Source organism: Mirounga leonina, unplaced genomic scaffold (genome assembly GCF_011800145.1).
Source record: "Mirounga leonina isolate KUSES-001 unplaced genomic scaffold, KU_Mleo_1.0 Mir_91, whole genome shotgun sequence".
Classification (NCBI taxonomy): domain Eukaryota; kingdom Metazoa; phylum Chordata; class Mammalia; order Carnivora; family Phocidae; genus Mirounga; species Mirounga leonina.
In genome coordinates this window covers 45,560,209-45,585,504 of record NW_023270839.1, presented here as the reverse complement: position 1 = coordinate 45,585,504, position 25,296 = coordinate 45,560,209, and the positions used below count along the sequence as shown (strand labels likewise).

General features: G+C 35.4%; 1 protein-coding gene across 10 annotated transcripts in view; it reads left to right on the top strand.

Moving 5' to 3' along the window:
• MYO9A (myosin IXA) overlaps positions 1–25,296 on the top strand; it is a 272,310-nt gene that overhangs the window by 176,378 nt on the left and 70,636 nt on the right. For all 10 annotated transcript variants that reach the window (XM_034993654.1, XM_034993659.1, XM_034993658.1 and 7 more), the window contains 6 exons: positions 1,954–2,066; positions 11,966–12,108; positions 14,749–14,972; positions 15,486–15,602; positions 17,153–17,341; positions 18,587–18,634. In XM_034993654.1, coding sequence (XP_034849545.1) covers positions 1,954–2,066; positions 11,966–12,108; positions 14,749–14,972; positions 15,486–15,602; positions 17,153–17,341; positions 18,587–18,634 — 834 coding nt within the window. The remainder of the gene's footprint in view (positions 1–1,953; positions 2,067–11,965; positions 12,109–14,748; positions 14,973–15,485; positions 15,603–17,152; positions 17,342–18,586; positions 18,635–25,296) is intronic.

Below are 25,296 nucleotides of genomic sequence, written 5' to 3'. Positions count from 1 at the left end.
ATTGTTATTTCTTTGCATGCCTAGTTATTTATTATCAGAAGCCTGACATTGTAAATTTTGTCTTGTTGGGTGCTGGATACTTTTGTATTTGATTAATATTCTTGAGACTGTTTTGTTCCAGTAATATTTCAGAGCTTGGTTCTGGAAGCAATTTGTTCCTAAGCAGTTAGGTCTTCCTTTTAATATTTGTTACTCTCATTGTATTGAATACTGGAAATTTTCTAAGAGAGTAGATTTCAGGTGCTCTCACCACCAAAAAAAAAAAAAAAAAAAAGAAGAAGAAGAAGAAAGAAAGAAATAATGGGAAGAGATGATATGTTAATCAGTCTTCAGTAATCATTTTAATATTTATATGTAAATCAAATCATTTTGTACACTTTATATACAATTTTTATTAAATAAAACTAAGATTTGTTAGGTCCAAACAGAGCAGTTGTTCACCTAGGACTTATTTTTGACTATCACTTATTCTTGACTGTTGAGGCAAGATCCTGTTATATACTTCACCCAGTATCCTGGGAATCATAAAGTTACATATTCTGACTCTTGGGCACAGGCACTGTTACTGGCTTTTTGTAAGTGCTGGGCACTGTTACCTTTAATCCTTTCAGGTGGTCCTTTGCCTGGTGTTGGGTAGTTGTCTGACATAGAAGTGTTGATTAGTACTCAGCTAAATACCCTCTGAAGATCTCCAGAGCTCTTTTTTGGTGCATCTCTTTCCTCTTCAGTACCCCCCCTGCCCCCGCCGCCCCTTTCTTTTGGTCTTTAGTCTCTCTGGACTTTCAACCTCATATGTTCAACTCAGAGAGTCTGCCAGGGCTCACCTGAAACCTCCTCTCTGTGTCACAGTCTGGAAACTGTCTCAAGGCACTAAGCTGGGGCAGATGAAGGACTCACTTCCTTTGTTTCCCATATCTCAAGGATAACTGTCCATCATCTTGATAAAGGCTGGTTTTTACTATTTTGTCTGTGTTTTTGTTTTGTTTTTGGTTTTGGTTGTTTCAGGCAAGAAGATAAAACAGGTCCCTGTTGTAGCAGACTAAAAGGCTAATGAAAAGATATTATAATTATAGAAAAATGAAATATTAGGAAAGGATTTGAATAGGTAACAAGAAATTTTTTCTTCTGAATGAGATTTTCTTTAAAGGGGCACATTGTAAATAAATGGAACAAGAATTGCCATTTGAAATTCAGGTCCCAGTTTGATAAAGCCATGTTAAGTTGTTTAGTTTAGAACAGTAGTGGTGATAATGATCTTAATTGTTTGGTCCTTTGGTTTTTAATTTTCCTTTCTTAAATCCTTGACTAGGTATAATAAGAATCTACAGTAGCAAGTTAGGCCATAAAAGTAATTATTACTGGGGCGCCTGGGTGGCTCAGTCGTTAAGCGTCTGCCTTCGGCTCAGGTCGTGATCCCAGGACCTGGGATCGAGCCCCGCATCCGGCTCCCTCCTCAGCAGGAAGCCTGCTTCTCCCTCTCCCACTCCCCCTGCTTGTGTTCCCTCTCTCGCTGTATCTCTCACTGTCAAATAAATAAAATCTTTAAAAAAAAAAAAAAGTAATTATTACTTGTAGGGACACATAAAAGGAGGCATGAAAGGCTATACTTAGTATTCTAGATTTATCAGATCCTGGATCTTTTGTCTGTATCTTTAGTTGGCTTTGACTTTTTTCTTACCTTTCCACTTGATATTGTTAAGTTGTCAGAAAACAGGAACTGGTAGGTCCTATTCAGCATTTCATTGACCCAAGTTCTCTTTACTTCAGATCATTCTAGGAAGGTAATAAAGTTTTTAGTAGGTTCTTTTATTTCAATGAATGGCTGAACAATGTGAATGTATTTTTATATATTTTTAATAGATGTAATTCTCAATTCTTTAACTTGAGTTTTAATTACAGTGTTATGATATAGTTACTTGGTTTTAAAGTCTTTCATATATGTAATTATTACAGACATCACAGCGATTTTCTTCAGTTGATGAAGAAACAAAGCTTCATAAGACTATGTCTCAAGGAGAGATTACAAAATTGGCAGTGAGGCAGAAAGCTTCAGATTCGGACATAAGGTATAATTTGAGATTTATCTATTTTTCAACAAATATTAAGTACCTGCTGTATGACAGGCACATGATAATTCAGATTTACATGATGAGCTTTATCTTTCTATATGTTTAGCAGTGTGACTTGGGTGAAGTCTAAATCATTATGTCACTTGTGGTTTTTTGTTTTAAGAGAAAGGAGATTAAATCAGATGAGAGTGAAAATATTTCCCAGCTTTGGATTTGGATTCTGTTCTGAGTTAAGTGTTTTACAAATGGAACTGGAAAAAAGACTTTCAGGAAATAATTCTGTTCCCTTGAAGACATTATATGACGTTATTTGTCAAGTAAATATCTTTGTCTCTTATTGTGTTATATAAGGCAATTGAACCCTCACTGAACACTTGAAGATTACATTGAAATCTTTCTGGTTCTTAATTCTATTTAAGGCCATTTCCTCAATGTCTGTAGTGGCATAATCCATGATAATGCAAATCCAGACCACATTATGCTAGAGATTAAATTTTGGGAAAAAGATAACCATAGTAGAAAGGCATATATGGCTGGAGATAGCAGATTAAATATATAAATTTAATTTCTACTTCTTCCTCCAAAATTGCTAAAATGACAAAACTTATGCAGGCCAAACAACAACAAACAATAAAACAACTGGAGACAACAATAATAAAACTATTATTCAAAAAGTAAATAGACAAATTTTAAATTGTCTCAGTAGATAGAAGAAAGCTGAATCCTAAGCCAACTTGGTAAACCTTAGTAGATAGAAGAAAGCTGAATCCTAAACCAACTGGGTAAACCTGGGTAAAGCATCTGGCTGACTGATCTTCCCCAATCCTAGCAGAAACCTGGAGATTTATTCTCTGGAAAGGATAAAATAGAAGATCTCTGTTCTTGGAGGTTCTCAGATACATTTGAGGACATGGGTACATATTTGGAATAAGGAGATTTAATGAATGTTTACATACTGAATGTTAAGATTCCCCTAATTTTTTCTTCCACTCAGTTTCCACATTTCACATTTTCCTAAGCAGATGGTTCAAAAAGTCTTTGGGACTTTTGTACAGCTCTCAAGGGAAGACCTAGAGATATTGGTACCAGGGGTTCTCCCTACAAAATGGACTAGTCAGATAATCATACAAGAAAAACCAGTTTGGAAGCTCCACCAATGCATACTACAACTTTCAAACAGTGTGTTGTTTTGTTTTTTAACCCTACTTTTTACCACATTTGAAGAAACACTTTATATCAAAGAAACTAAAATTAATGGATATAATACAACTTGGAAGAAATAAACTATGTAGTGTAAAAAAAACTTCCGGACAGACAAATGAAACTAATCAACAGACCTTCTGCATAAATAAATATAACTGCATGAAAGAGAAACATTCATTATAAAAAGAGCCTTTGAAAATTAAAATTAAAATTAAAAATATGATAGCATAAAGAAACAACTAGAATAGTTGGAAAGAAAGTTGAGGACATATCTTAGAAGGTTGAGCAAAAAGACAAAGAGATGGAAGAGACAAGAAAAGATATGAAAAGATAAAAAATTGATTTAGGTAGTATAGAATTTTAACAATATTTGTTCTTCCAGTCCATGAGCATGAAATGTCTTTCCATTTCTTTGTGACATCTTCAGTCTTTTTTGTAAGTTTTTTTATAGTTTCACCTCTTTGATTAGGTTTATTCCTAGGTAGCTTATTGTTTTGGGTGCAACTGGAAATGGGATTGATTTCTTAATTTCTCTTTCTGCTGCTTCATTACTGGGGTATAGAAATGCAACAGATTTCTGTACATTGGTTTTGTATCCTTTGACTTTACTGAATTTGTTAGTTATATCTGAGAGAAGATACTTACAAATGACATATCTGATGAAGGGTTAGTATCCAAAATATATAAAGAACTTATAAAACTCAACACAAAAAATGAATAATCCAACTGAAAAATGGGCAGGAGACATGAATAGACATTTTTCCAAAGAAGACATACAGATGGCCAACAGACACAAGAAAAGATGCTCAACATCACTCATCACCAGGGAAATATAAATCAAGCTACAGTGAGGTATCATCTCACACCAGACAGAATGTCTAAAATCAACAACATAGGAAACAACAGGTATTAGTGAGGATGTAGAGAAGGGGGAATCCTCTTACATTGTTAGTGGGAATGGAAACTGGTGGAACCACTCTGAAAAACAGTATGGAGGTTCCTCAAAAAGTTAAAAATAGAACTACCCTATGACCCAGCAAGTACAGTACTGGGTATTTACCCAAAGCATACAAAAATACTGATTTGAAGGGATACATACACCTTGATGTTTATAGCAGCATTATCTACAATAGCCAAATTATGGAAACAGCCCAAGTGTCCATTGACTGACAAATTGATAAAGAAGATGGTATATATACACAATGGAATATTATTCAGCCATCAAAAAGAATGAAATCCTCCCATTTGCAATGACATGGATGAAGCTAGAAAATACTGTGCATTATAATAAGCAAAATAAGTCTGAGAAAGACAAATGCAATATGATTTCACTCATATGTTGAATTTAAGAAAGAAAACAAGTGAGCAAAGGGGAGAAAGAGAGAGAGACAAACTAAGAAACAGACTCTTAATTATAGAGAACAAACTGATGGGTACCAGAGGGGAGGTGGGTAGGAGAATGGGTGAAATAAGTGATAGGGATGAAGGAGTGCACTTGTGATGAGCAACAGGTGTTGTATGGAAGCATTGAATCACTATTCTTGTACACCTGAAACTAATATTACACTGTATGTTAACTGGAATTTGTTTATTTTTTTAATTTAATTTAATTATGTTATGTTAGTTACCATACAGTACATCATTAGTTTTTGATGTAGTGTTCCAGGATTCATTGCTTTCATAAACATCCAGTGCTCCATGCAATACGGGCCCTCCTCAGTACCCATCACCGGGCTAACCCATCCCTCCAGCCCCCGCCTTAAAACCCTCAGTTTGTTTCTTGGAGTCCATAGTCTCTCATGGTTCATCTCCCCCTCTGATTCCCCCCGTTCATTTTTCCCTTCTTTCTCCTAATGTCCTCCATGCTATTCCTTACGTTCCACAAATAAGTGAAACCATATGGTAATTGACTTTCTCAGCTTATTTCACTTAGCATAATCTCCTCCAATCCCATCCATGTTGATGTAAAAGTTGGGTATTCATCCTTTCTGATGGCTGAGTAATATTCCATTGTATATATGGACCACATCTTCTTTTTTTTTTCCCCCTTTTTTAAAAATTATTATGTTAATCACCATACATTACATCATTAGTTTTTGATGTAGTGTTCCATGATTCATTGTTTGCGTATAACACCCAGTGCTCCATGCAGAACGTGCCCTCTTTAAGACTCATCACCAGGCTAACCCATCCTCCCACCCCCCTCCCCTCTAGAACCCTCAGTTTGTTTTTTGGAGTCCATCATCTCTCATGGTTCATCTCCCCTCCGATTTCCCCCCCTTCATTCTTCCCCTCCTGCTATCTTTTTCTTCTTTTTTTTTTTTTAACATATAATGTATTATTTGTTTCAGAGGTACAGATCTGTGATTCAACAGTCTTGCACAATTCACAGTGCTCATCTTGGCACATACCCTCCCCAGTGTCTATCACCCAGTCACCCCATCCCTCCCACCTCCCACCACTCCAGCAACCCTCAGTTTGTTTCCTGAGTTTAAGAATTCCTCATATCAGTGAGGTCATTTGATACATGTCTTTCTCTGATTGACTTATTTTGATCAGCATAATACCCTCCAGTTCCATCTACGTCGTTGCAAATGCAAGATTTCATTCATTTTGATGGCTGCATAATATTCTATTGTATAGGGTGCCTGGGTGGCTCAGTTGGTTAAGCGACTGCCTTTGGCTCAGGTCATGATCCTGGAGTCCCGGGATCGAGTCCCACATCAGGCTCCCTGCTCAGCAGGGAGTCTGCTTCTCCCTCTGACCCTCCTCCCTCTCATGCTCTCTGTCTCTCATTCTCTCTCTCACAAATAAATAAAATCTTAAAAAAAAAAAATATTCCATTGTATATATATATACCACATCTTCTTTATCCATTCTTCTTTCGATGGACATCTTGGCTCTTTCCATAGTTTGGCTGTTGTGGACATTGCTGCTATAAACATTGGGGTACACGTACCCCTTCGGATCCCTACATTTGTATCTTTGGGGTAAATACCCAGTAGTGTAATTGCTGGATCATATGGTAGCTCTATTTCAACTTTTGAGGAACCTCCATACTGTTTTCCAGAGTGGCTGCACCAGCTTGCATTCCCACCAACAGTGTAGGAGGGTTCCCCTTTCTCCACATCCCCACCAACATCTGTCGTTTCCTGACTTGTTAAGGACCACATCTTCTTTATCCATTCATCTGTTGAAGGACATCTTGGCTCTTTCCAGAGTTTGGCTATTGCGGACATTGCTGCTATGAACATTGGGGTGCATATAGTCCTTCTTTCCACTACCAGTTAAATTTAAAAAGATAAAAGAGAGGAGCAGTTCAGGAGATCCAGTGAGCCACTAATGGGAGGTCCAGAAAGACAGAACAAAGAAAATGGAGGACAGATCATTAATAAAGTAATTCAAATAAGTTTCATAGAACTGAAGGACATGAGTTATTTCACTTAGCATAATCTCCTCCAATCACTGGAGCCCAGTGATTGCCCAATATAATGGATGGAAACAGACCCATACTAAAAGACATTTCATTATAAAACAATAGTGACAAAAGGAATTTCCTAGGAATTTCCATGATGATGGTGAAAGTAGCTTTTCAATTACAAGAGGAATAATTAAGATTAGAGCAGAGATCAATGAATTAGAAACCAGAAACCCAGTAGATCAGATCAACGAAACTAGAAGCTGGTTCTTTGAAGGAATTAATAAGATCGATAAACCACTGGCCAGACTTAGCCAAAAGAAAAGAGAAAGGACCCAAATTAATAAAATTATGAATGAAAGGGGAGAGATCACGACTAACACCAAGGAAATAGAAACAATTATTAGAAATTACTATCAACAACTATATGCCAATAAACTGAGCAACCTGGATGAAATGGATGCCTTCCTGGACACCTCTAAACTCCCAAGACTGAAACAGGAAGAAACTGACAACCTGAATAGGCCAATAACCAGTAACGAGATTGAAGCAGTGATCAAAAACCTCCCAAAAAACAAGAGTCCAGGGCCTGATGGATTCCCTGGGGAATTCTACCAAACATTCAAAGAAGAAATAATAGCTATTCTACTGAAGCTGTTTCAAAAAAATAGAAACAGAAGGAAAGCTTCCGGACTCATTCTATGAGGCCAGCATTACTTTAATCCCCAAACCAGGCAAAGACCCCATCAAAAAGGAGAATTTCAGACCAATATCCCTGATCAATATGGATTCCAAAATCCTCAACAAAATCCTAGCTAATAGGATCAAACAATACATTAAAAGGATCATCCACCACGACCAAGTGGGATTTATCCCCGGGATGCAGGAGTGGTTCAACATTCACAAATCAATCAATGTGATAGAACACATTAATAAGAGGACCATATGGTCCTCCCAATTATGCAGAAAAAGCATTTGACAAAGTACAGCATCCTTTCCTGATTAAAACTCTTCAGAGTATAGGGATAGAGGGAACATTCCTCAAGTTCATAAAATCCATCTGTGAAAAACCCACAGCGAATATCATCCTCAGTGGGGAAAAGTGAGAGCCTTTGTCTTAAGATCAGGAACACGTCAAGGATGCCCACTCTCGCCACTATTGTTCAACATAGTACTAGAAATCCTAGCAACAGCAATCAGACAACAAAAAGAAATAAAAGGTATTCACATCGGCAAAGAAGAAGTCAAACTCTTCTCTTTTCTCAGACGACATGATACTTTATGTGGAAAACCCAAAAGACTCCACCTCCAAATTACTAGTACTCATCCAGCAATTCAGTAATGTGGCAGGATACAAAATCAATGCACAGAAATCAGTTGCTTTCTTATACACTAACAACACAACTGTAGAAAGAGAAATTAGAGAAATGATTCCATTTACAATAGCACCAAAAACCATAAGATACCTCGGAATAAACCTAACCAAAAAGGTAAAGGATCTATACTCTAGGAACTACAGAACACTCATGAAAGAAATTGAAGAAGACACAAAAAGATGGAAAAACATTCCATGCTCATGGATCGGAAGAATAAACATTGTTAAAATGTCTGTGCTACCCAGAACAATCTATACCTTCGTGCCATCCCAATCAAAATTCCAATGACATTTTTCAAGGTGCTGGAACAAATGATCCTAAAATTTGTATGGAATCGGAAAAGACCCCAAATCGCAAAGGAAATGTTGAAAAAGAAAAACAAAGCTCGGGGCATCACGTTGCCCGATTTCAAGTTGTATTACAAAGCTGATCACCAAGACACATGGTACTGGTACAAAAACAGACATATAGACCAATGGAACAGAATAGAGAGCCCCAGATATGGGCCCTCATATGGTCAAATAATCTTTGACAAAGCAGGAAAAAATATGCAATGGAAAAAAGACAGTCTCTTCAATAAATGGTGTTGGGAAAATTGGACAGCCACATGCAGAAGAATGAAACTCGACCATTCTCTAACACCAGACACAAAGATAAACTCAAAGTGGATGAAAGACCTCAATGTGAGACAGGAATCCATCAAAATCCTAGAGGAGAACATAGGCAGTAACCTCTTTGACATCGGCCACAGCAACTTCTTTCAAGATACATCTCCAAAAGCTAGTGAAACAAAAGCAAAAATGAACTTTTGGGACTTCATCAAGATAAAAAACTTCTGCACAGCAAAGGAAACAGTCAACAAAACAAAGAGGCAACCCACAGAATGGGAGAAGATATTTGCAAATGACACTACAGATAAAGGCTGGTATCCAAGATCTCTAAAGAACTTCTCAAACTCAACACCCAAAAAACAAATAATCAAGTCAAAAAGATATGAATAGACACTTCTCTGAAGAAGACATACAAATGGCTAACAGACACATGAAAAAATGTTCATCATCATTAGCCACCAGGGAAATTCAAATCAGAATCAGAAATCAAATCAAAACCACATTGAGATACCACCTTACACCAGTTAGAATGGCAAAAATTGACAAGGCAAGAAACAACAAATGTTGGAGAGGTTGTGGAGAAAGGGGAACCCTCTTACAGTGTTGGTGGGAATGCAAGTTGGTACAGCCACTTTGGAAAACGGTGTGGAGGTTCCTCAAAAATTTAAAAATAGAGCTACACTATGACCCAGCAATTGCACTACTGGGTATTTACCCCAAAGACACAGATATAGTGAAAAGAAGGGCCATATATGCACCCCAATGTTCATAGCAGCAATGTCTGCAATAGCCAAACTGTGGAAAGAGCCGAGATGCCCTTCAACAGATGAATGGATATAGAAGATGTGGTCCATATATACAATAGAATATTACTCAGCCACCAGAAAGGATGAGTACCCAACTTTAACATTAACATGGATGGGACTGGAGGAGATTATGCTAAGTGAAATAAGTCAAGCAGAGAAAGTCAATTATCATATGGTTTCACTTATTTGTGGAACATAAGGAATAGCATGGAGGACATTAGGAGAAGGAAGGGAAAAATGAAGGGGGGGAAATCGGAGGGAGAGATGAACCATGAGAGACTATGGACTCTGAGAAACAAACTGAGGGTTTTAGAGGGGAGGGAGGGTTGGGGGGGGGGATGGGTTAGCCCGGTGATGGGTATTAAGGAGGGCACGTACTGCATGGAGCACTGGGTGTTATACGAAAACAATGAATCGTGGATCACTACATCAAAAACCAATGATGTATTGTATGGTGACTAACATAACATAATAAAATTTAAAAAACAAGAAAGAAAGTAGCTTTTCAAATAATGGTTGTATAACCAGCACTGAGGGAAACCATGCCTGTTGGAGCAGGCTGGAAAGCTCTGGGAGAGATTTTTTAAAGAAATGGAGTACCGGGGCGTCTGGGTGGCACAGTTGTTAAGTGTCTGCCTTTGGCTCAGGTCATGATCCCAGGGTCCTGGGATCGAACCCCACTTCGGGCTCCCTGCTCCGTGGGAAGCCTGCTTCTCCCTCTACCAGCCCCTCTGCTTGTGTTCCCTCTGTCTCTGTGTCTCTCTCTGTCAAATAAATAAATAAAATCTTTAAAAAAAGAAAGAAATGGAGTACTTATTTTGTTTGAAAATGTTGAAAGGAGATACACACAACTAGTGAAACATTTCAAGGTGAATTGTATGTAGATAAATGAGCAAATGTAAAGCAAAACACTTATTAACTCTAGAAAAAAACAGGTTATGCAGGAAACTGCATGCCTCAGTTGTGAATATTATTTGTATAATGAAAAAGTGACTGTTAGTATAAGAAAATACTGTATATTCAGCTAACTCAAATTACCATTTGGTTCTTTTGGGGATACACCTGTCTTTGTGGAACAGAGTGGAGAACAGAAGTGTTGGAACATGCTTAATCATTACTTGTGGTTGCAAGTACGACAGCAATATAAGTACAGTAAATATTAAAAAGTCAGTTAAATCAATTCAAAAGGGTTGCCTCCAGGGAGTAGAAAAGGAATAAGAATGGCAGAAGGATGCTGTCATTTGTAATAAGCCTTGTAGAACAACTTTTCTTTACACTCTTGAGGTGTATAAGTTTAGTAATAGGCTTTTAAAAAAAAGGAACAACAAAAAAAAGAATGTGGGTTTCAAAATCAGATAGACCTGATTTTAACTTCCAGCTTCATCAGCCCTCTAAGCCTCAGTTTGCTCATGTGTAAAAAGTAAGGATAGTAAGAGCTATTTATCATAGTAGGTGTGAAAATTAGGTATATCATAAAGGCATAGTGCCTGGCTCCTGGTAGATGCTCATGGCTTTTTTCAATTGAGTGAATATACAAAGGAAAAAATGAATACACAAATAAGCTCCTAGTATAGGGTTAGGATACATGATATATGGTCAGTTTATGTGATCTGTCGTTATTAAGGTGTTTTTTTTTTATTTATGTGATGGGAGAAAGTATATAAACACTAAGAATGAGGCCATATAGCAAAGTAGTTATCAGCTTTGTCACTCACTGTGTAATTTAGGGAAACTTATCTAATGTTTAAGGCTCCAGGTTTTCACATAGATAATGGTATAGTAGTTTGAAAGTGAACTTTTTTTTTTTTAATAAACTTGTTTTTATAAATAAATTAAGGTAAGCCAATGTAAGCACTTGTGTCTGGAGCAAAATAACAACTCAAATAAATGGTAGTTTTTGTTAATAATATTGATAACCTCTAAATATAAAATAGTTAAAACCGTTATTATATAATGGTAAGTGGAAAGGTTTAAAATTGTATCTTCATCATGATTACAGTGATATAAAAATGGGCATACTTAATGGATAAAGAATGGAAGGAAATTACCCCTCCCCAAAAAGGTAAACAAGTATGTTTTAGAGTGATGGGATATCAGTGATGTTTTAAAAAGTATTTTCTTTGTTGTTAAGTTGTTTATATGCTAAGTCCAGGCTGGAAGGAGGACAAGAATGAAAAGATAGCAGCTTAGGAACCAGAAAACCTGAGTTGGAATTCTAGTTTCACTGCTTTTTAGCCATTTCATTTTGGGGAATTATTTACCATCTCTGAGACTTATTATTTCTTGTACTCAAGATGAGGAAACCATCTCCCTTCCAGATTGAAATTTAAATGTGAAATTGAAGATTAAATATGATTAAATTTAAATGTGAAGGTTAAATGAAGTAATACACATGAAAGGTCTTTATATAGCTCAAAGTTATGTACAGATATTGTCACTGCAACATAGTAATTTCCATTTTTACCTTTATTTTTAAAAATAGACCTCAGAGAGCTAAGATGAGATTCTGGGCCAAAGGGAAACAAGGGGAGAAGAAGACTACCCGAGTGAAAGCTGCCACCCAGTCAGAGGTTTCGGGATTCTTTGCTGGCTCTGATATGATTCCAGCTCATCAGTTTCCAGATGGTAAAAATGGACAAAGGATGGAGATTGTCTTATAATTTGTTCACTCTTTCTGAGAGTTCATTATTCCTCTAGTATTTGTAATGGCAATCTATTGGCCAGAAATAGGCCAATGAAATAGGACCAGAATTGTAAAATCTTTCCTTAAGTAAAAGATAATTATAAAATGACATTGTATAGAAGTTCCAAGGAAGTGTGGTACAAAACAGTGAAGCAGCAACAACTTTAAGAATGATGGTGCATCTTTGGTTAGCCTCACTTTTCTAAAGTGTAAAAATTTAGCTGTCATTCATTCACTTAACAAATATGTATAATTAGTAAAAATTAAAGATAATAGCAGCTAATATTTAAGTGCGTACCATGTGCAAGGCACTGTACTAAGCATGTTGTATGTGTTAACTCAATTGATCCTCTCAATTTTGGGGGGTTGATATGATTATTATTCCCAGTTTATAGATGAGAAAGGTGAAGCACAGAGAAGTTATTTCCTTACTCACTTATAGTATTTGGTAGAGCTGAGACCTGAATTTAGGTAGCCTAGCTCCAGAGGCCACATTCTTAACCACTGTGGTACATATTAAATACCTACTATAAAGTATTTGCTATACTATACTGACTTTATAATTGTAGCTGTTATTTTAATTTTGGGGGCATCAATCATAACACACTTGAACATACCCAATAGTTAGTTCATCTGTTGAGAAAATTGGCCTTTCTAAATGCTAGAATTACTAACTCTAAGGATTCCAGTAATTCCAGCATTAGATGATAATGCAGTTTTCCCCAACCCTTTGCTCAAACATGTATGAGAATTTTTAATCATTATGCAAAGATGCCAGCTATCTTCAACAGTGATGGGATGGATATACATCAGAGGTGGGTGTGTGGTAATGAGTGGGTAAAATACCAGTGGGTAGGTGAATAAAAAAGAAAGTGGGTTTAGGAAGAAAGTTATCTCTAAAGGAAAGATAGAACGGGGCCAGTTACAATAAGTAAACAAAACTTCTCATATCTGGATAAGACCAAAGGGACAAGGAGAGTAAGATTAAGCTTCACATAGGAATGGATGAGCCAAAGCAGAGGCACCTGTGTGTCAGAGAAAAAAATGGTAGACCTATCGTTAGAGCCCTGTTTTTGTGTCTTGTGGCTTTGCTTCTATGAGTTGGCAAAATGATATAGATAAAATCAATAGTAAATTAAGTGAGTACTACAAGTCCAGTTTGGAAATTTGGGAAATCCTTACCATTACATTACTAAGAGGATCAATTTCTTGTATCTAATCTGGTTTATAGTAATCATTCTAAATTTTTCATTTTTCACAGTTCTATTCTCCTGGTTAATTCTTAAGAAGGAAGCATAAAGCTCTTAAGTTGAAGCATATATTATTAGCCGACTTCATTGTGTGTTGCTTCATAAGGATATATATATATATAAAAATAAAGATTGTAGCTTTTTATTTATCTTCAGGTAGTAATTTATTAAGGTATCCCTTGTTTTTAATACTGAAACAGTATTATAATTTCTTTAGTAATCATTATTTCTTTTATTATAGGAAAGATATTTACTTTGCTAAATGAAATTATTAGGTACTTCTATGTCTTGGTTCTATAATGGAATTAAAATCAATTAATACTAATTAGCATATATGTATATTCTATATCTTTATAATTTTTATTCTGGTGACATATCAGAGATTGGGCTTGTCTTCCTTTCTGCCTGACGTGGCATTTAGCATGTAGGAGGCTACTTTTCTCCTTCATTATCAGAGTTAGCTTTTAGAGGGAATGAGGACATAGCATTGGACAGGTGAATGAATACATGTGGGGGAAATAAATAGATATGTGAAATGAGGAGGGGCCAATATATTTATCAAGCCCCAGGTAGGGCTTTGGTAAACCCAATATAGTTCTAGATTGTGATGGACTTACATGCAGTCAATTTCCCTGTTGTAAACAGAGAAGATTTGTTGTGCTTTCCAATATTATATACAAAGGTAATGCGTTCCAGGAATTCTCTGAGAAATTCAGACAGTTATTTGGGAGATGTATAAGAAAATCCTAAATACTAAGGAGACCAAGAAGTGAGCAGGTTGACTTACCTGGCTCCCTAGACAGGTTGCCAGGATAACTACAGGTAATATCACTGAAGCATTTATGGCTTTAGACCCTAGTAATGAAATAATAATTATCAAACTTCACTGGTTTGCTGAATTTGTATATAGCTGAATATTCTTTCAAACAAATATAGTAAAGCTATGATTGGTTTAATGGTCAGCATTTAATGTGTTAGGGTGGTTACATATACTCTTCTTTTTTTCCTTTGGGACTGAGGTATTTGGGATCCAGGCTTTAGTTCTATAAGATACCTCCATCCAGGTTTTTAGTATCAGACCTTAGCCCCTTCACAGACATAATGGCATTTTCCATTGAAAAGTGGTAATTTTAAAGTACATTTTCTGTACAATTGTGCAGTCTGTATTTATTGTTTGCCTCACTGCAAACATTAATATTACTTTGCTTTTCAGATACGTATTTTTCCTTCAGTGACTTACTAAAGGAAGTTAAATTTAAAAAGAAGAATGTGGAGATTTCAATATTTTCACTAAAAAAATTTTTTTTTTGGATACTTTATCTTGAATTATAGAATTAGTTCAGTATCACCCGACACCTCCTTTGAGCCCAGAATTGCCTGGTAGTTGCCGGAAGGAGTTTAAAGAGAACAAAGAACCTTCTCCAAAGGCAAAGCGGAAGCGAAGTGTGAAGATCAGCAATGTGGCTTTGGAGTCTATGCACTGGCAAAATGACTCTGTCCAGATCATAGCAAGTGTCAGTGATTTAAAAAGTATGGATGAATTTCTTCTGAAAAAGGTACACTCTGCATGCTGAGTTAGGCTCATAAGTGGCTTTGACTACGGAATGCTTGTTTTTATCAGAATATGGCCCCTATAGATCAAGTTTACATAAGCTTCAGTAAGTTAGGTGGTCTGTTCTTTATGAAAAAGATGTAACTAATAGGATATGCATTACTCAGACTGGGTGGACAGGAGTTAAGGTTTTATGCTTTACTGTTGACTTGCATTTTACCTTAATTGTCACATTATATTCCATGTGTTAAGGTGAGGCTTGTCATTGCATACTTGGAGTTTTTTCTCTGGTAACAGAATGATAGGATAATATAGTGTTAGAAGGACCTTAGAAATCATCTGGTAGTAATAAAACGTTGACTCTCTAGTCATGCTTTTACCTCGGTCCCATAATAGCAGGGGCTTGCACTTTCAGGACCATAGGGACCATCATTATTGAAGAACCAATCAATATCACTGTTGTAGTCACCTCTTTTTAATTAGTTGATTGTGTACAGAAACTTTTTGTGGCCCCCAGATGAATGACCTAGATAATGACGACAGCAAGAAAGACACATTAGTGGATGTTGTATTTAAAAAAGCCCTGAAAGAATTTCGGCAGAATATCTTCAGCTTTTATTCATCTGCCTTAGCGGTAAGTTGGACTGTGTTAGGAGATATTCAGTAGTTAACATATGAAAGATTTGTGTATGCTGTAGAAGATAATACGGAGGCTGTGTTCAATGAGAGATTTCTCAAATTCCTTGTTTTTGTTTTAGGAATAGGTAGGGAAAAGCATACTGACTGGTCTCAGATTAATACCTTCCTTCAGTTTCCTTGAGTAGTTTTTTTTCCTCTCTTACGATGTTGAATCTTCTTATAAGATGATAAATTCACATATTATAAATGTGATTTTATGGCTATTTTGACTTCTCATAATCCTTTAGCTCTGGCTTTAGCTTCTAATTTTCCTATGTGTAGAATTATACATTTTTCCCCAGTGAAATTAGAGCAGTTTATGTTCACTGGTTTATATATATCAGTTTATTTCACTTTCAGATTTACCTTATAATTTTATATGACATTGGTCATATAAAGTTTATGGTTTTAGAAGGCTAAAGTAGATAATAATGCTTTGATCTCTAGAATCTATGAATTTTCATATTCTGTAAAATAATTTGTATTTAATCATTTTTCTTTGTTCAGTCTATAATGCATTGTGAAAAGAGAAGTCAGGAGAACTTTCTTTTGTATCCTTTACTTTTTCTTTCTCAGTGTAAGAATTTTTGCTTTTTTAAAAACATGAACCATGCAGTCTGAGAGAATAGGAATTTCAAGGCCATGGTAAGAGTGGTAATCAGGCTATAGCAAATGACTAGATTTGCATAGAGACAATGTTGGCCGTATTTTTCTAATCCTGCTCAACTGCTTATTATGCTCATGTCTTTCTCTGCTTCATACCTGTATTTCCTAGATTAGGGACTCCGGGTTGTTGGGTGCTCCAGTACACTTAAATCACATAGGAAGAGCCAAAATTATGAAGTATAGCTTAATAGTGGTTTTCTAACCCTGATCAAAAATGTTCAACTTATTTTGAGGAGGTGAAGGAGAAACAAATTCTAAATATATATGACACTTTTTGGTCATTTAAAGCACCCCCCCCCCTTTTTTTTTCCTCTCACAAAAGTTCCAGACCTTATTTAAATAAGTTAAAAGTAATCCCGTGTAGATTCCTTAACGAGTAATACAGTGTTATTCAGGACATGTCATTCTTCTTTGGAAAAATAAAATAATGGTTACCTAACATATCATTAGGCAAGGATTCAAGTATTCATTCTTTCAATTTTAGAGTGGAACTATCTAAACAAGTTTCATTTCTGAGGCGATAGGTAATTAAGTGGGATGCAAATAATCTCTGTAGCTAAATATAATTTAAAAGCCAGACTTGTAGAGAAGTTCCCAGGACTTTCTGAAATTGTTACGTTATTTAAACTGTTAGGTATTTTGCTAAAATTTAATAGGTTTTATTCTGCAGACATTCCACAGTAGGGCATTTACAGATACAACATGACCTCATGGGCTTGCCCATTAGAAAGGATCCTGATCTTTATTCTAAACACTACCCAATACAAGTTGAGTCAATCTTCTATGTTTAGAGAATTTCTTTATATAATACCTTACACGTCTTCTCTTATTGCTCATTAGATAGATGATGGGAAAAGCATACGGTATAAAGACCTCTACGCACTATTTGAACAGATTCTGGAAAAGACCATGAGGCTTGAGCAGCGTGATTGGAGTGAATCTCCAGTCAGAGTTTGGGTCAACACTTTTAAAGTGTTTTTAGATGAATATATGAATGAATTCAAGACTTTGGATTATATACCCACAAAGGTAAATATTATATGTTTGATTTCTAAAAGGATTCAGTTAAGAATTCTTCTTTTTAAAAGTCTGTTTGGGACAGTGTTTGATATTTGAGAAAAACTTTACAGGGAACATGTCAACTTAGCACTACTTAAGATTGAGCAAACTTAATGCTATCTTAAAAGTTTATCAGACCATATTATCTAAACTTTCTGCAATTAATACAGTCTTTGCTGAGTTAAAGTATAACATTGTTTCCTCAACATTATACCCTCTACTTTGATAGAGGTCACTACATGAATTTCCTTTTGAAAAACTGTGGTTAAAGATGTAATTCATTGTATCATTTAATGGCCTTTCTGTAAGGAACCACAAATTATATTTCTTCTTGAGTTAGGTTTTAGGAAAATGTGTGCTTCTGGAAATCTATATAACAGTAATAATAACATTTATTTATTGAGTGCCAGGAATTAGATGTTGTATATTTTATTTAATTCTTGCTTCAGCCCTATTAAATAACAATTATGAAATCCATATTACAGAAGACAAAGTTATGTGTTATATGTTTCCTTTCAGTACCCCAGCTGAAATAATTAGGTGTCTAATTATTAGGTATCAGGAATACTATTAATCCTTTTTATTGATTGGGTCCTATTTTCAGTTATTCTAGTTTATATGTGTTTAAATTTACAAGCCATGTTAACTTGCTTTTGAAGTAGTCAGATATAAATTAATCCTTGAAAGTTCTTCTGTTCTAGGTCTAGGTTATACAGAGATTTTTAGTAAGCATATACTGACTTTGTTTATAATCTTAAAGGTTAGGTTTGGATTGTTCTATACTGTGGTTATTAGGAAATGTCATGTATAAAAGAGCCTTCTGTGTCACAAGTGATACCTTTTTATATTTAGCTCTGGGATGGAGGGTATTTTAGAGCCAAAATATGGAAAGTGCAATCTTAAAAGTTAGTAATCATTCAGTTAATGACTAAAATAAAATAATCATTTAAATTAATGTGGAGTGGCTTCTGAACAGAAATTATGTTTAAAAAGATAAGAATCCCTAAAGTATCCTTTTATTCTATTTGTTTTATGAATATTGTTTCACTGAATTTAAAAATTTTCTTACATTTGCTTGCTAGAACTGCACATTTTCTTTTGAACAATAAAAAGCTGCTTACACTATTACCTGTGGTGCAAAAATCTCAGCATTCGCAAAGAAGAAAGTATGTTCGTCTTTGTTATATCACAGTTTCTGTATTTCTCTCCCATCAGGTACCAAAAACAGAAAGAAAGAAAAGAAGAAAAAAAGAAACTGATTTAGTAAGTTAAAATCTATTTCTTATGTTAGCGAGAAGTAATTTTTAGCAGTGTGAAGTACATTTTACAGTATTTCTGTGGATATATTTAAGGAATTTTATCAGATATCTATGGGGTTATCATTTATGTCTTTACAAAAATTTACAATGGCAGACATATCTTGAAATCTGTGACTTGTTATCAGTGGTGGCTTTCTAAAATGGCAAAAACGTGAAAATGTTTACTCATGAAAGGTACAAATATGATCTCTTTTCAGACATAGGAGCTTTTTAACTTTCCCTCCTTTCTAAAAAAAAAAATATTAGGACTACTTAAGATTTTACAAATGTAACTACTAATTCAAAAGACATTCCAACATATTTTACCATTGTTTATGTTCTTTTCTATTGTATTATGTATCTCTGTTGTGTACTTTATAATACTCTCTGTAATTACAAGGATGACTTAAGCCCTATAGGAGCTCATAATTTGCCAGTGAAGGTAGGCATTTAAAAAGTCATTAGTAGAAAATAGTACAAAGTCTGTTGAATTATGGAAAGGGAAAATGAAGGAAAGCTTTACAAAAGAAAAGACGTTTTTGCTCATTCTTGACAAAGGAGTAGTAGCTTAGACAGATAGTATCTAGCCAAGGGGAAAGAGTATAGTAGTCCCCGTTCTCCACCATTTCACTTACCTGCAGTGTTATTTACCTAAAGTCAATCTGGAAGCAAATGATCCTCCTTCTACATCAGCCCTTTCTGCTTTACTTTGCACCTTTATGTTATGGAGATGGCTTCTTTCCTTAAACCTCATGAACCAACCTCTGCTAGTGTCAAACTTTTCTTCTGCAGCTTCCTCACCTCTCTCAGCCTTCGTAGAATTGAAGAGAGTTAGGGCCATGTTCTGGATTAGGTTTTAGCTTAAGGGAATGTTATGGCTGGTCTGATCTTCTGTCCAGACCACTGAAACTTTCTCCGTAATAGCAATAAAGCTGTTTTGCTCTTTTATCATCCACATGTTCACTGGAAAAGTGCTTTTAGTTTCCTTCAAGAACTTTTCCTTTGCATTCACAACTTAGCTAACTGTTTGGTGCAGGAGGCCTAGCTTTCAGCCTGTTTCGGCTTTTGACATGCCTTCCTCACTAAGTTTAATCATTTCTGGCTTTTGATTTAAAGTGAGAGACATGTAAAAAATAAAATAAAATGAGAGACGTGTGACTCTTCCTTTCATATGAACACTTAGGGCTATTAATCAGCCAGTTTCAATATTATTGTGTCTCAAGGAATAGGGAGGCCTTAGGAGTGGGAGAGACAGGAGAACGACTGGTCAGTGGAGCAGTCAAGACACACCCATTTATTGATTACCTTTGTGCTCTTAGATGGGTGCAGTTTTTGGTGCCCCAAAACAATTACCAATAGTAACATCAGAGATCACTAATCACAGATCACCCTAACAAATATAATAATAATGAAAACCTTGAAATATTGTCAGAATTACTGAAGTGTGACACAGAGACACAAAGTGAGCAAATGCTGTTGGAAAAATGGTGCTGACAGACTTGCTCAATTCAGCGTTGCCACACACCTTCAATCTGTGAAATGCAGTAAAGCACAGCGTAACAAAAGGACATAGGCTTGTGTCTAAGCCCTTAGCCTGGCTTACTTTTGTTCTCTGAAGGAGGATTTTCCAATTGAGTAACCTTAGACAGCTTAATCTCTGAGTTTCAATGTACTCATGTATAAAATAGGAATAATGTCACCCACCACTGAGGATCTTGGTGAAGGTTAAACGAGATTATATACTAAGGAGGGGGTAGAGAAGGTAGAGGGCCTGTTATTAACAGGTAGTGCTTAGGCACTTCATACACTTTAAGCCTTGCAAGAATAGTCTTTTTCATGTCTATACAGAAAAGAACAATACCTCAGGATAAAAATGAGCAAAGCATCTGATATTCAAAAAAAGGACAGTAAAGACAATTCATTTATGCAACAACTATTTTATTTCAGGGACTATGATAAATCATAGAAATCTTAAGAAATTGACAAATGTTTATACTTGTTAGTCAAATTAAAATGAACAGTGATTTCCTATTTTGTTCATCAGTGGGCAAAACTGAAAATGAATTAGTTACCTAATTTGGAAGGATATATACAGATTTTTCTCAATATTGTGAATTGGAGGGTCATTTGCATAACCTTCTTGGAGAAGGTGCTTTAACAATCATGTATTTAGTTTTAGAAATATTTAAAAACAAAAAATGTTGACCCAGCAATTACACATCTAGGAGTTTATCCAGTAGATATATCACACTTGTTCATGCTGCGATGTACAAGTTTTTTTATTGAAGAGGAGTTTGTAATAGGGAGAGACTAGATAGTTACAAATTTATAAGGAAATGGTTAAATAAACTAGATACACTTATGAAATAGGATGCTGCTTTAACACTAAAGTAAAAGAAGCCATTCTCCAAGGTGTTTTGTTAAGGAGCTAATCACTATATAGAAAGCTACTATTTGTATATTTTTAAAAAACAAAAAGCATTTTTATATCTGTACTCATACACACAAACTATCTGAATTAGACACAAGAAACTAATATCAATGATTATTTTCTACAAAGAGGAACTAGTCAGAATCCAGAGGTAAGGAAAAACTTACCTTTTGTTGATTCTATTTTGTACCTTTTGATCCATTCAGTATAAAATAACTTTTAATAAAAACAACTTTAATATTAGAGTTCCAGTAGAAGAAAATAATACGCATCTGTGTGATTTACAATTTTATGAATAGAGAAATATCTGTGAGATAAAATGTTAGTATCTGGAAATAATTGAAGCATCACAGAACAAGGCCATATTATGAGACTGGGATGAACTGTGAGGTGAATTTTTTTTAATTTAGTTAGTTGGTTATTTGATTAATTTATTAAGGCAAAAATGACTATTAACACTCCACTGCCAGGCACTTTATTTAACTTTTTCTTTTTTAAAAGATTTATGTAAGGGCACCTGGGTGGCTCAGTCGGTTAAGTGGCTGCCCTCGGCTTGGGTCATGATCCTGGTGTCCTGGGATTGAGCCCCGCATCGGGCTTCTTGCTCAGCGGGGAGCCTGCTTCTCCCTCTCCCTCTGCCTGCCGCTCCCCCTGCTTGTGTTCTCTCTCTCTCTCACTGTTTCTCTCTCTCTGTCAAATAAATAATAAATAAAATAAAAATAAATAAAAGATTATTTGAGAGAGAGACTGCCTGCCTGCGCCTGTGTGAGAGTGGGGGAGGGGCTGAGGGGGAGGGAGAGACAGAATCTCAAGCAGACTCTGCATTGAGCACAGAGCCCGATGGGGGGCTTGATCTCATGACCCTGAGATCATGACCTGAGCCAAAACCAAGAGTCAGAAGCTTAACTGACTGAGCCACCTAGGCGCCCCTATTTAACTTTTAGATTTGAGGCATAATTGACATGAAACATTAGTTTCAAGGTACAACATAATCATTTAGTACTTGTATATATTATGAAATGATCACAAGAAGTTCAGTTAACATCTGTCACTATAGATAGTTACAAAAAATTTTTTTCTTTTGATAAGAACTTTTAAGATCTACTTTCTTAGCAACTTTCAAATATGTGATACAGTATTATTAACTGTAGCCACCATATTCTACATTATATCCTCATGACTTAATTATTTTATAACTGGAAGTTTATGCAACCTTCCCTACAATATATTAAAATAACAGGCAGTGTTGCCAGTCATCATCAATGCTATTCTTGGTCTGGTTCTGTTTTGTCAGCATAATCTCTTAAATTTTTAACTAGTTTTTATTTTTAATTCAGAAATTCATATAAACATAATTTAAAATGATATTCATTATAAAGTAAGCCTCTTTTCCCAGCCCTTCTTCCTAGATATAACCACTGCAACCAGTTTTTTTTTTTAAATTCCAGAAATACTCTGTGCCTTTGTTAGTATTTGAATGTATATATATATATTCTCCTTCCTTTTTCAGGATATTCTGAGTGGGATTTTTTATTTTGTTTATAGTTGATTTGTTTATTATAGAAATGTAAATTTGTCAGTTTTCTTTATAGTTGAAGTTTTTCTCTTTCTTAGACAAATAATTATATGTTTATTACAATAATTTTCTTTTACTTTTCCCATGCCTTTCGCTATTATATTGTTTGATTTGTTTCCTTTAAAAATAGTAATCATCTGGAATCTATTTTAGTCTCAAGTAAGATAGGGATCAAAGTGTGATTTATTTTTAAAAGCATGTCAATTGTCTGAACACTGTTGATATATTTCTTTTTCACTGAAATATCGCTTTTATAATATACTTGATTCCAAATATATTTGTATTTAATTTTGAATTTTCTATTCTTATTCATTGATCTGTTTATGCATGTATCAAATCTCTTAAATTACTTTTTGTTTTATCAAATATATGTACATGTATACCCCCATATACACATGACTAAAAAGTCTTGAAGGCTATTCTTTTTGTGTATTTAAGTTTTTATTTTAATTCCAATTAGTTAACATACAGTGTTACATTAGTTTCAGGTGTACAATAGAGTGACTCAACACTTCCATACAATACCCTGTGCTCATCACAGGTGTACTTCTTAATCCCCACCACCTATTTAATCCAACCTCTACCACCCTCTCCTCCAGTAACCATCAGTTTGTTCTCTATAGTTAAGAGTCTGTTTCTTGGTGGGCGCCTGGGTGGCTCAGTTGGTTAAGCGACTGCCTTCGGCTCAGGTCATGATCCCAGGGTCCTGGGATCGAGTCCCACATCGGGCTCCCGGCTCGGCGGGAAGCCTGCTTCTCCCTCTCCCACTCCCCCTGCTTGTGTTCCTGCTCTCGCTGTCTCTGTCTCTGTCAAATAAATAAATAAATAAAAATCTTTAAAAAAAAAAAAAAGTGTTTCTTGGTTTGCCTCTTTCTCTTTGTTTTTCCTTTGCTCATTAGTTTTGTGTCTTAAATTCAACATACGAGTGAAATCATATTGCATTTGTCTTTCTCTGACTTATTTTGCTTAGCATAATACCCTCTAGCTCCATCCATATTGTTGCAAATGACAACATTTCATTCTTTTTTATGGCTGAGTAAAAACCGCATCTTCTTTACCCATTCATCAGTGGAAGGACATTTGGGCTTTTTCCATAATTTGGCTATTAGTTGTAATGCTCCAATAACATCGGTGTGCAAGGTGAATACCTAGTAGTACAATTGCTGGATCACAGGGTAGTTCTATTTTTAACTTTTTGAGGAACCTCCATACTGTTTTCCAGAGTGACTGTACCAGTTTCCATTCCCACCAACAGTGTAAGAGGGTTCCCCTCTCTGCATCCTCGCCACCGTCTGTTGTTGCCTGTGTTGTTGATTTTAGCCATTCTGACTGGTGTGAGGTAATATCTCCTTGTAGTTTTGATTTCTGTTTCCCTGATGATCAGTGATGATGAGCTCCTTTTCATGCATCTGTTAGCCATCTATATCTCTTCTTTGAGAAAATGTCTATTCATATCTTCCACCCATTTTTTAACTGGATTATTTGTTTTTTTGGGTGTTGAGTTTTAATAAGTTCTTCATATATTTTCCACACTGATCTTTTATTGGATGTGTCATTTACAAATATCTTCTCTCCTTCCATAGGTTGCCTTTTAGTTTTGTTTATTGTTTCCTTTATTATGCAGAAGCTTTTTATTTTGATGTAGTTGCAATAGTTTATTTTTGCCTTTGTTTTCCTTGTTTTAGGAGACATATCTAGAAAAATTTTGCTACTGATGTCAGAGAAATTACTGCCTATACTCTCTTCTAGGATTTTTATGATTTCGGGTGTCATATTTAGGTTTTTAATCGATTTTGAGTTTGTTTTTATGTGTGGTGTAAGAAAATGGTTCAGTTTCATTCTTTTGCATGCAGCTCTCCAGTTTTTCCAACACTGTTTGTTGAAGAGACTATTCTTTTCCCATTGCATATTCTTAACTGCTTTGTCAAAGATTAATTTACCATATATTTGTGGGTTTTTTTCCCTGGATTTTCTGTTTAGTTCCATTGATCTATGTGTCTGTTTTTGTGCCAGTACCATACTGTTCTGATTACTGCGGCTCTGTAAAATAACTTGAAGTCCAGAACTGTGATGCCTCCAGCTTTCCTTTTTCCTTCTCAGGATTGCTTTGTCTATTCAGGGTCTTTCCTGGTTCCTTTAGGATTATTTGTTCCAGCTCTATGAAGAAAGTTGATGGTATTTTGATAGGGATTGCAGTATAGATTGCTCTAGGTAGTATAGACTTTTTTTTTTTTTTTTTTTACATTTTAACAATTTTTGTTCTTCCAATCCATGAGCATGAAATGTTTTTCCATTTCTTTGTGTCTTCTTCAATTTCTGTAGTTTTCAGCATACAGGTCTTTTACCTCTTTGGTTAAGTTTATTCCTGGGTATCTTAAGGTTTTTGGTGCAATTGTAAATGAGATTGAGTCCTTGATTTCTTTTTCTGCTGCTTCATTATTGGTGTATAGAAATGCAACAGATTTCTGTATGTTGGTTTTGTATCCTGTGACTTTGCTGAATTCATGTACCAGTTCTCTAAGTTTTTTGGTGGAGTCTTTTGGGTTTTCTTTCTTTCTTTCTTTCTTTCTTTCTTTCTTTCTTTCTTTCTTTCTTTCTTTCTTTCTTTCTTTCTTTCTTT